At 37.7% G+C, this 12,958-nt stretch overlaps 1 protein-coding gene across 1 annotated transcript in view; it reads left to right on the top strand.

Annotated features, from left to right (window-relative positions):
* LOC117410598 (MAM domain-containing glycosylphosphatidylinositol anchor protein 1-like) overlaps positions 1–12,958 on the top strand; it is a 155,126-nt gene that overhangs the window by 30,488 nt on the left and 111,680 nt on the right. Inside the window, exon 4 of the mRNA XM_034017265.3 lies at positions 5,170–5,344. Within this exon, the coding sequence (XP_033873156.1) occupies positions 5,170–5,344 (175 nt within the window). The remainder of the gene's footprint in view (positions 1–5,169; positions 5,345–12,958) is intronic.

The raw sequence follows: 12,958 nt of genomic DNA on the forward strand, positions 1-12,958 counted from the left end.
TAGCTAATTATATTTGAATACATTAATCATTATCTTAATAAGTTTGCACAGCTAAGATATTTTTTTAATTAGAGAAACAAGGGTAAAATATGAGTATTTAAAACCTAAAGTAGTGTAACTAATAATTTTGTCTTTTATTAAAAAAACAGTGTAGCATGTAAAAAAATATCACTATCCTTTCACCACAGTGATTAAAATATAGTTTATGCAGTAGTTTGTAGTTAAAGACTACAAGTCAATGTAAAGCTGTATGTATTTTGAGTAATTATAAAGTTAATGCACTTAAATGTGCTTTTTTACATAATAAATATATATTGTGAAAGAATATATTTTTGGTTTTTAGGCAGACAGAGCAAATCCAGGTGCAGAGGAGATAGATTGTCATCAATAGTGCAGCAGCCAGCTTACAATTTTTGAAAGTTTAGAAAGAAGTCAGAAATATTCATCTAAATCCAAGCAGGCTAAGGAGATTAACAAGGCAGTCATTCCCATTTATACAGTGGAGAAGCCAGGTTTCAAAAATCTTCTGAAAAAGCTAAATCCCAGATATGTACTTCCAGGTCGTAGCCACTTCATGGAGGTGGAACTTCCTCGCCTTTATGAATCATTGAAAAAGCAAGTCAAGGAACGTTTGTCCCACAGTGCTTACTGTGCTGCAACTTCAGATCTGTGGACAAGCCAGGGTGGTGGTGGAGAACCTTACATGAGCTTAACAGTTCATACCATTGACGAAAACTGGTGTCTCCACTGTGATTGTCTTGAGACGGTGCCCATTCCTGAAGACCACACAGCTGAAAACATATGTTAAACCTTTGAAGATCTCTTGCAGGAGTGGCCACTTGACAAAAGCAAGCTGTCACTACCGATAATTGATCAAATTATGTCAAAGCCTTCGACACTATTTTGAAGATCCCAAGACTAAGCTGCTTTGGTCATAATTTAAACCTCGCTGTGAACAAGGCCCTTAAAATCAGTGAGGTGGAAGATGCTGTCAAGACCTGTAGAAGCATGGTTAGCTCATTCAGTAGAAGCTGGAAAAAGAAAAGGGAGCTTTATAAGAAGCAGAAAGAGCATGGCATTGCACAGCATCAGCTAATTGGAGATTTCGTAACTCGCTGGGGCTCAACCTATGACATGGTATCTCGCTTTTTAGAGCAGCAGGAGACAATTTGTGCAGTCCTGGCAATGGATCGGGACTCCTGGAAATTAATGCCAAATAAAGACACAATAGATGTCTTGGAAGACACTGCAAAGGGTTTGGCGCCAGTTCACAACTTTACAGATTCTCTGTCCGGAGAGTCTCATGTCACAGTTTCAGCAGTCAAACCAGTTCTCAACATTCTTGAGAAGGTTCTGTCTATAAATGAAGAAGATCGGCCTTTGGTGTTGCAGAGGAAAACTTGCATCAAAGAAAATTTTCTTTCCAGATACAACAATGAAAGGAATGATCCGTTTATCACTGTTGCATCTTTCTTAGATCCCAGGTTTAAACACAACTTCCTGCAAGACGTTGCCACTGTTGAGGACATTGTTTTGAAATAAGTCACTGATCTTGTGCAGGAAGCTTCTCCTGCCACTCCTAAGATAGGCAAAATAACCACTGCTAGTGATAGTGTCACAAAGACAAAGCACAAATCAAAGAGACTTGGGGCACTGCTAAGAAAATATACTAAAGAGTCGAACACCTCCTCCATGGGCTATACACCAAATGTTGACCAGGCAGTCAAATCTGAAATAGTCATCTACAAATCACTGCCTTTTGAGGATGTTGACAGAAATCCACTAGAATGCTGGAAGACAAATCACAGTCAGTTTCCTTTGCTGTCCAAACTGGTCAAGAAATACCTCTGCATCGCTGCTTCCAGTGTCTCCTCTGAAAGGATGTTTAGCTCTGGAGGTAACATTGTCACACAACTGCGGAACCGTCTGGATCCTGAAAATGTCAACATGCTAGTTTTTCTGTCAAGAAATCTGAAATGAACTAAACTGTTGGAAAATGGACTGAAGCATAATTTGCATATCTTTGAAAGTACTTTATTTCTTTTTTTATTTTCTTTTTTTTTCAGTTTCAATTTTTACTTTTCTGGGGGCCGGGACTAAAAATCTCTAATGTGCTAGAGATTCAGCAGTTTGATTTTTACTTTTTCATTGATACATTGATGACATCAAACACTAACAAATAGCATTATATGGTGAAAGTGTACATATGAAATGTTTTGGAGTATGGCACAATCCCCACCACTAACAAAGACCTGGACTGAAAATTGCCAGTTGTAATATAACTGGTTGGATGCAAGTAATATTAAAACGTGATTCAAATAAAGGTAAATGTTTTTCTATCAGATTTTGTGTCCATCATTGACTTGGAAATATGAAAATGATAAACAGTAGGCTAAGATATTTTAATTGGATACATAATGACAGTGTTTATTAAAGAAGTTATTTTAATAGTTTATAGTAACTTATTTCACACGTTATGCCCTATTATAGACATGTACATTTATACAAAAATGATGCTTCATTTTCCAGTAGGATTACATTTTTGTGCCATTGTGAACTCATTTAAATATTGTATCGTAGATATCGTAGGTATCGTAATTGTAGGAAAAAAATGATTCAATAATCGAAAACTGACATTTTGATATCGTGGCAACCTTAGTGGTCACATTCATGGGTTCTTGGCCAAAGGTCACTTAACCCGGTGCTGTTGCGGTCAAAACACGAAAACGCACCCTTAGTTAACACTGTAGCGATCCTGGGGAGGGAAAAGAATTAGGATAGTGTGTGTGTGTGCATGCAGGGGAATGGGGTTGCAGGAGCGGGGGTCTGTAAGGGGCAGGGGCATATAAGGGGGGGTGTGGAAAAGACAAGAGTGAGAGAGAACTCATGTGCATGGAGAGATAGTCAGATAGAGGGGGAGAGTGTATAGGGAAAAATTATAATTGTAGTCATTTATTTTCATTTTCAACTCCCAGTTCCCTTCCCTCACTTTTTGATTTTATTTTATTAATTATTGCTGTACCACAAATAAACGGCTTGAGCCTTAATCCTCTCATGGTTACAGTCTCATTATTAATCATAGGCATCAACTGGATTTTTTAATTAATGCATCTCAAAACCTAGCCCGCAGTACCAATGCATTTGTTACAACTCATAAGCAGAAGCATAATTCTATGAACACACTTAACAAATTAATATCTCAAAAGCATGTTAATTTAAGAATATCACAGAAAACTTTTGTTTGAGTCTATGTGTATATTTTAGTTCTGTAAAGAAAAAAAGTACAGTATATAAAGTAGGCTATGCAAGTAAATACTTTTTGCCGTATTTCATTTGTCTATGCACTACATAATTAATTACTGATAAAAAATTTCAGTTTGTGTTTAATTAGAGAACTCTGCAATGGTTTGTTTTCGTGCTTCCCTTCTTAATAAAGCACCTTAACATATAAAAGAAACCAAAACAAAATGTATTTATTGCCAGTGTTATTTAATATAGACTATTAAACATTTAAACATGAAGTTTCACATACAAACAGCTAGTTGAATCTACGCCAGTGAGAGGCATGTGTAAAATAACAGGCACAATCCGAAGGGGTAAATCAGGAAGAAATGATAATACACCATGGGTAAGCTCGAAACTTCAGTATTATAATGAGATTCGTACATTTGCATAAGAAAGTAGTTTGAAAATTACTTTAATACATCACGGGTAGGTCTATGAAGTCACAAAAACCTACGAAAAATCATGTTATGAAAGAAAAGTCAATGATACATAGAGCCCATTATCTGTGGGTGCTGAATGATATTGCCTGGTCCTGGAATCACTTTTAACAAAGAACATCTAATGCAGTTTTGATTGATATATATATATATATATATATATATATATATATATATATATATATATATATATATATATATATAAACAATCATAACATTGCTTGTCATTTGTTCCAAGCAATTTCACTTATTTCCCATCACCAGCCTGGTCTAGCGCTCATATTGGTCTTACAATTGCATCTGTGATTGAGGCAACGTGTGCATTTTGATTAAAAAGAAAAAAAAGGAAAAGGAAAGTATAGCAAAAACAGTTTTCAGTAGGTGCTAGGAATTCCAATGTAATTACATACTGTATGAAGTGAAATATTATTTGCTTTCTACATTCTAATGAAGTAATCAGTCAGTTCCTTACAGAACGTGCTTGCTGACAGTGCAGTCACTTTGAATTCCTCAAAGAGGGGGGTGGCTGCATTTTAATTTGAAAACACATGCACAGGTGACACACTCTGATAATATGTAATATGAAGAAACATGGGTTAATGGGATGGGATAATTAGTATGACGTGGAATAACAGCAATAGTCATTATAGTATACTTATAAGGCAACTCCTTCAACAGATAACTATGTGGTGGAACTTGGATTCATACCAAGAATAAAGAAATCCCTTTGAGGGACAGCATGATGCAGTGCTGATGGTCTGTTGTAGAGCTTACCACCCATGGGCCTCAGTGCATGCTTTGTGTTGCTGGCTGAATGTGTCTTACAAAATGTACTGACCTTTGAATGTACTGATCCCGTGGCAAGTCTGGAGCATGTAATTGTATAGTCTCACTTATACTCACTTAGTGAGTGACAACACTGACATATTTCTTTGTGCAGGTTAAATAATAGTCAGAATGGATGTAAATAACAGAAGTGACCCTTACCAAGTCATTAGAACTCATTTGACTTGCTTGTGTTTGCTGATGTCAATGTTATAAAGGTTATAAACAGCCACTCTGAGTGGTGAAGGGCTTCAGTGACAGTCATCAGGGGGAGCAGACCAAGATTAAATACTTTAAAATCTTACAAGGAGTTGACAAGTTAACACTCATGAATGCTTTTAGCGCAGCACAGAAACCAGGACCGAAGGAAACACAGTTGGAAATTAAGTGGATATAAACTTAGGACAGAGGGCAATAGACACGTCTTTACACAGAGAGTGGCGATGGTATGGAACAGGTTGCCTAGTTATGGTGTTCAGGCTGAATCATTGGCATCCTTTAAGACCTGGCTTGACAAAGATTTGATATTAATCAGCTACTAGGAACCAAACAAGCACTGAAAGGCCGAATGGCTGAATTGGGCAATGAGTGAGACTAATAGTTTTAGCATTTTGTGTTTCAGGTACGCTGGACGAAGACGGCAGGCAGCGCCTCAGATAAGTTCCAGGAGACATCGATCTTCAATGAGACACTGCAGATCCAGAACATCCAGAGGATACAGGGAGGCAGATACTACTGTAAAGCTGAGAACAGGATAGGGGTGCCTGCCATCAAGTCCATTCGAGTAGATGTCCAGTGTAAGTCAACACTGAGAGACACAACCAGAGTCCAAAACCACCAAATCCCGGCACTGCAGCCCCCTCACAGTTCTACAATGAGCGAGAGAGAATGAGAGAGAGAAAGAGAAAAGTAAAAGTACAGGTTCAGGTTTATTACTGGTAGTCCTGAACCCTTATCTCAGTGACGCCCTGTGAACAGGATGGCTTGTGGTGACGTCAGACCAGGAAGAGTCAGACAACAATACTGCGATTGAAGCGCTGATGCACAAGTTTATTATAAATAAAAAGGTTGAACAAACAGAAAACAAAACACTTTCACCAAACAAAACGGCACGGTGGCCAAAACAGGCAAACAACAGATACGGAACAAACAAGTATCGTGTTGGTGTAAAACCAGCACGGGTAGCAATTGCTTTCTAGATTTATTCTCTTTATCACATGACTCATTCCGCCTCTGAACACACTAACCCCATTCAGCCAAAACTGAGGGTTTTTATACATGTCATATTTAAATGTATGGTTTGGTGTTTTAAAACACGTTGTTTTATTGTTAATTATTTTACAGCATGGATGGGGTTAAAAATGGGGTTAAAGTGCTAAACTCGTGTAGAATATGACCGTCTCCAGATTGATTAATTTATGGCTAATCTGGAGATGGTCACATTTTACATGAGTGTCGCATGGATGGGGAATTTTAACCCCATCCATGCTGTAAAATAATTAACAATAAAACAACGTGTTTTAAAACACCAAACCATACATTTAAATAATAATACAACAAATACAAATACAAAATGATATATATATACCCCCCCCCCCCCTTACTGTATTATCTCAGTGTGGGACCCCATCCATCACACTATCTATATTCTGTATCCATGTGGCCCTCTGGGGCCAGTTGGTGACATCCCACTGCTGTATCCTGTTAGAGGGGCCCCCAGGGACTAGTAATTGTAAGACAGTGTGACCTGGATAAATAGTTTCAGCAGTCAGGAGTGAGTTTAACCGCAAGTGACGGTAAACGCTTGTTCAATTTTCTCTGCAATCGCCCGGCTGCTCTACGTGGGACATTAGCACTGACTGCGGTGTAATTAGGGTGCGTGTACAGCATGCAAGACTAAAGTCTAGAGCAATGCTCCTCATTAACAATCATTGTGTACTGCGATCAGGCCAGCCTTTATTTTCAACAGGTCAGTATTTATTTTAATCTGACACATGGTAGCTGCACTATATACTTTTATATACAGAACTATATGGTTATTGATAAAATGTGTGATAACAAAGCCTTTAAAATACTCTCAAAATCCTGGAATGGGTGAAACTGCTATTTTTTAGATAATTGTTTTTCACACCTTTAAGAACACTTCACAGCAGACAACAAACTAGTCGTCATATTACAATATCTGTACATTGTTTATAACATCAGGCCCTGGGACGTGTTAGGGGTCTAACAGAGTCAGCAGTCCTCTCTAATTTTGCCTTATTGGTTTACTGTGGGGTTTCTCTCCCTCTCTCCATTCCTCTCTAGCTCTCAGGACTAGCTGTGCTTGTGCTAAAAATTATTCAATTTATGAAACCATGCTTTAAAAAAAGAGATGTTTTGGATAACAGGCTAATTTTGGTTTGTATCTGACACTGAATAGGTTAAGCAAATGCTGTCTTTTAACTAAGCTGTAAGTTGAAAACCAGGTAGGACTTGTAGAACTGTGGGGCTGCAAACTGGGGTTAGGTGGAACGAAACATCTACTGCCGAGATGGACTTGGTCCAGAGACCTGACGCACAATATTCTCGATACAGACCTGTGTGTACTGAAACACTAGCAGCTCCCCAACAGTGGAGAGGTGATTATACACACAGGATGGAACTGAAGGTAGTTCAGATAAAAATAAAAAAGCACTCATTAAGCAGGTGTACAAACACTTCTGTAGAACATGTACCACTTTACACTGCAGACAACTGATATAGTGTGACTAAAACCACTTTACCTTTAACCCTTTGCAGTCCATTTATTCACCGCCTGACAGGCGCGTCAGGTCTAATTTATTTTCGCACAAGCTGTTTATTTTACATGTGCTTGTTTAAAGGCAATTTTATTCACTGTAAAACAGTTTTATAAGCCACTGCATATCAACAGGACACTCAGTACTCCATCTCCAGCCCTGCCCCACTCCTTGTTCGCTGTATTTATCACATATCTCTTCATAGTAGTGCATACTGATGAATCTTCTCCTGATCTCCTGATCTCCTGATTTGAGAGCTGGATGCAGAAGCAGCTATCTTGTTTGTTTATGTCCGTGTTATGTCTGTGGTGAAGGGACTATGCGTATTGCTCAGATCCGCCTCTGTTTTTTTTTCGGCTTCTCTCAGCTTCTATCGGCCTCTCTGCTTTTTCCAGAGAAAAAACGACTAGGGACCTGTGTATGACGCCTTTTTGACAGGGTCTGACATCGGACTGGAAAGGAAAAATTGTAATGTCTAGTGTAATGTTAAGTGTTTCTTAATGCAGTGTAACACGTGTAGTTACTTTCTAGTTACATAGTAAATACCCAATCCTATGTGTACATACAGTGTGATTACAAAATATGCTAGCAACAGCCAATATTTTTCATCTGTCTTATTACAATGTAATTACATTATTGTTTGTGAGATTTAATATGTGACTTACTGCTAAGACCAAAGGCATCATTCCAGACAGGAAGGTTTTCTAGCTCCCTTGATGAAAAGCTGTAGCTCTTAGAATCTGTTAGTTATAATTGAATACAATGTTGATAATTTGATTAATCTCATCTGAGTAAACCACAATACATATATTAAAATGATTCACTAAAATATAAGATAGAAAACAGCTTGTTCAGTAAACACCTTAATCTGAACTTCAGCAGCTGTCTCTGTGGTGTTATTTTTAGCACTTCTTTGAAATAAATGAAAGTTATCATGCTGCTAAAAGTTTTAAGGAGGGATGTGTGATGCTACACTTAATAAATAACATATTCATATGCACTATTTAAACAATATAAAACCCTCATTATCATGTAGTAATGTTTTGAATGGAGTCCAGCGAAGCATTGTGTTAAAGGTGGCATGAGGAGAGAGACTGATGGGTCCATGTTTTGCAAGCACACAGTGCAGATTGGAGTGAAAGGAGACTGGTAAGCAGGTGAGGAGTTTCTTTGTCATCCTCCCTTATGAAAATCGCTCTGAGTTCCTGTGTCTGTGAATAGAAATGCGCACTGTATACTGTAAATTTTGCAATATCTCAGAAATCAGGTTGTGTGATTCTGAAAAACTGCTGCATACGTAACTTCTGGACTGGTCTGTCTTCCAGCTCCCTTGGTAAACTTCAGCTGGTACAACATTCTGCACCCAGAGTGCTACAAAAATCATAAAAAGGCACTATTCAAGTGAAAAGTTGTTGTATACCTTATTAATAATTAAAGTGCAGGGTGACAAAGCTTGAGAGCGGAGAATGGTCTTTTTAGACTAAAGCTTGTTATTATTGAATTGCAGGGTAATGACAGCGCTGGAGAGTGGAGAATGGAGTGTTTAGACTAGTGCTCATTTGTGTAACCCCCCCTACAGGGCTGTTGTTTCTTATATAAACACCACTCACGTAGGGGTCTTGGGTTCTTTTCAGGGTCTCGGTTTATTCACCAAAAATATGGTTAGGAAAGAAGGGTTGAAGGGAAGCATACAAGGGAAGGGGTTACAATGGAATATAGTCGGTACAGATAGAAATACTGTATTTAGATGGGTGAATAATCTTATACAGAGCAAGAGGGTGGTGGCGGCCTCTGCTATTTCGCTTTTTCAGTGTTCCAGTCAATCTGCACAACAGGTGCTTCGTAATGCAGCTCACTCTCCATCCAGAGATTTTTGTGCTCTGCCTAACCCATTCTGTTGCAACCCCTTATAACTCAGTGCCTTAAAGGGACAGTGTTGCATTTGGCCGATATAAAACCACTCCCTTTTAACCACCCAATTACATTTGTTTTATTTTTTTAAAATTTTGAACAAGGCCACTAGGAGTGTATGATGTTGCTGAAGCCAAACAAACTAAGGTTCCCCAGCATACCGTAGAAACCTCTTGTTTTGCTCGAATGTGCAAAACCCCAAAGAACCTGCAAGGCAGTTTGAATGAATTTCTGCAGCTATTCATTAGGGAAAATGTTGCTTTCAACATGCTAATTAGCTGTTGATAAATGAAGGTAATTACAAAAATGACAAATTTGTTCTTAAGACAAAACCTACAACAAACTTATTATTTTATACATTTTTCTGGGTCAGTGTTAAATACAGATTTTGTTTATTAGCACCAGTGTTTGTAATATTAACCTCTTGAAATCCCTAGCCAGAGTTTATACAACTACAAACATTCTGTTTTGTGTTGAAGTCTCCTTGGACTATAAAGCCAACTACAAATATTTTATCAGATTAATAATAGAGGAAATCCTTTTGTACACAGCAGCTACACAAGCCCCTTACAAGCTAAGCCTGGTCCCACTAATCCGGCTATCTGTGTTTATGCAGTAAAAAAGCAATTTGATTAATAAAATATTTATCTACTTTGGTTTAATATCCTCAGCCACTTTACAAATACACATGTAGATTCAGCTGTTAAAAAAAAAATCATTGATGGAACAGTTTTGTGCTTTTGAACAGTTCAAATCATTTATCCTTAGAGAAGCAGGATTGAAATCTCAGAAACTGCCCTTCCTGCCTCAAATCTTCTGGTCCTTAAGGCTCAGTGTTTGCATTTACTCTTGTGTATGGTGCTTTTCCCAAGCTTGTTTGAGTAGCTGGAAGAAGTGCTGTCCATTAGAACAGGTTCACTAGTAAAAGCATAGCAAAATGTACAATAATAAAGCAAAGCGAAAACACTGTAGACCATAGGTAAGCATTATAAAGCCCAGAGGCTATGGTAAAGCATATTAAAAAAACATGGCAAACCAGAGTAAACTAGGGTAAATGCACCATATAACCTTGGGAAAACAGCACAATTACCATGCAAAAGTATCGTTGTAAAGTTTTATGAAAGATAATATTGCCATACAGTATCTGCAGTGATATTGTCCAAAAATCTATTTCCTGAAATTTGCAATGAGCAGTTGCTGTTACAGATTCATATGCATAAAAAAAACACACAGATTGCAGAATGAATCTTTATATGTCTGACAATCTGTTTCAGTACTCCCTCTGGTGGAGATGTTCTTTGGATGATCCAGTCTGGCAGCTTGGGATGTTTCCCCAGGTCCTTCTACTGCAATATCATTCCACACAACTGTTTGTGGAAGTCCGGTCAGCTCACTGATTTACCTAATATACAGTAGCTCCCAACTGTCACACCTTGTTCGAAGTCAATTCTGTTCCTCAAGATTTTGACTGTGGCTTTTATATCTGTAACCATAAGACATTTGCGAATCAGAAACACCAGATGTTGTGTATTGCATATGATGCTCCAAATCATGGGTGGTCGAACGCTTTTTCCAGGGTGCTGTATATATGCAAAACAGCCTGCCAAGTCATTTATTTTCTAATTTGTCATGTTTATCTCAGAGCTTAACACACTTAAAAACAATATACTTCATAAAAGAAATATCTTTAAACAAGTTTGTGTTTAGCTCTTTCTTGAATTATCTTTTGCTTTTTATTCTGAGAAATACGAATTTCATTTTTTTCCTGGCCTACCTTTTTCCTGGCCTCCATAGTTGCTATAAATAGAATGCTTTTTGTTTTCAATTTTCAACAGTAATTGCATAATCTACTGCAGCAGAGTGATCTGATTGTTTATAAATCCTGTGACAGTGTCTAAGTGAAGAGGACCAATATCAAACATGAATTTAAAAGTTTGTTTTCTTGTCGTTATTTCTCATATTATACACATCCTTCACGGCTTTTAATTTCTATAGTGTATGAAATGTAACTACAGCTGCCATGGAGACTGCAGCAGATGAGAGAAAAGTAAAAAGCAAAATATGTCTAGATTTATTCAAGTATCCAAGAATCAAGCTAAAGCAAAACTAAGAGAAAAGAAAAACATGTTTACCTTCCAGTACATTACATTCAAAAACAGATTATCACAACAAAACAGACTTTTAAATACAGGTTTGATATTGGTGCTCTTTACTTTGCTCTTGCACTTTCGGGTGTGGAAGTAGCCTGGCAGATATTTTATCTTTAATATGACTTAATTAGTCACAGGGCTTCTTTCCTGTATCGGTCATTCTGTTTGGATTTCCATGTATCTAGTTGTGTAAATATGCACTACAGGGCTAAGACAGATTGAAATCAATCAACAGATCAATTTATTCTTTTCCCAGGAGAAACTCTTCCGATTATCTTGTTTGCAAGAGAGCCCAGCGGGAGTTGGGCTCTTAGTTAATACAAATCAAGCCCAGCAGCGCAAATAAGAATTAATTTATAATTGGTTACAAGACACTCTCAGTACACCCCTCACATTGGCGGAATGAAATGAACGTGTGAAGCAGATGACAATTATAGCAATCTTGATATTCACTCTTGTTTCTTGATAAGACGGTGCAGGGGCGTTCCCCAAAGTAGGGATATTTGGTCCATGTTCACCAAGACATTTTCTTTTTGATTGATCTGTCAATAAAACACATACAAAGCATACTATAAAGCGCATAAGTCATTTATCATTCACATTACATTCTGTAATTGTATTCTGAGGTTCTGTCTGTTATCATTAACAGCAAGCCAACTGGGCCAATTATCGTGTATTTGTTGGTAGTGTAGAGAATTGGCTAATGCACATTCATGACGAACCTTCATTTAGGAGTATTGGAATACTGTAGTATTACAGGAAATTAACTACTCAGAAATATAACTGAAGGCATTTGGTGTATTTTTAAACTGACAGGCGTCACTGTCCATATCCAAAAATGCATTCTAGTTTTAAAAGTAAAATCTAGTAAATAGTCCCATGGCACGTCAATGGATCCCCAGAGGTTTCCTCTAAAATAGCTCCCTCTCTTCTCCATAGTGGCAGCACATCAGGTTCCACTTCAGTTTCTTAAACGTATGTATTACAGTAGTCTCCACATATAGGAACACCTCCTAAGAGAACACTTCAGTTTAGGGAACAACCTTGTAGTGAAACAGAATTTTCCCATTGTAAATGCTCCGCCTAAAGGAACAGGGACTTTGCTAAAAAGAACACCTTTTTTGCACTGATACAGTACTGTTTTGTAACTTACTTGTCATCGTGAGAGTAATGTAGAGCTGCTGCTGCATGTTTTTAACATGTGCAGGGATGCTGTGTTAATAGCCATTGTGTAGCTTTCCTTGAATAGTGCTCTTGTATTTATAATTACTGTTAGAGCCACTGCTGCATTTTTACCACATGTAGGGATGCTTTGTTAATTTAGTTTGTCAGTTAGTTTATTAACGTTAGTTTGTCTGTTACTTTATTATTATAGTTTATTAACACACTGTGGCAGGATGGCTTGCAGTGGTGAGGTGTGGTGACGTCACGGACCAGGAAGTAACAGAAACCAAAACAATGGATGGGCGGTTGAAACTGAACGCAATGGCGTTCAGCTGAATTTATTAAATAAATAAATAAACAAAACAAAAGATTTAAACACTCAACAAACCAGAAAGGCACAAGGGCC

This window comes from Acipenser ruthenus, chromosome 6 (genome assembly GCF_902713425.1).
Source record: "Acipenser ruthenus chromosome 6, fAciRut3.2 maternal haplotype, whole genome shotgun sequence".
Classification (NCBI taxonomy): domain Eukaryota; kingdom Metazoa; phylum Chordata; class Actinopteri; order Acipenseriformes; family Acipenseridae; genus Acipenser; species Acipenser ruthenus.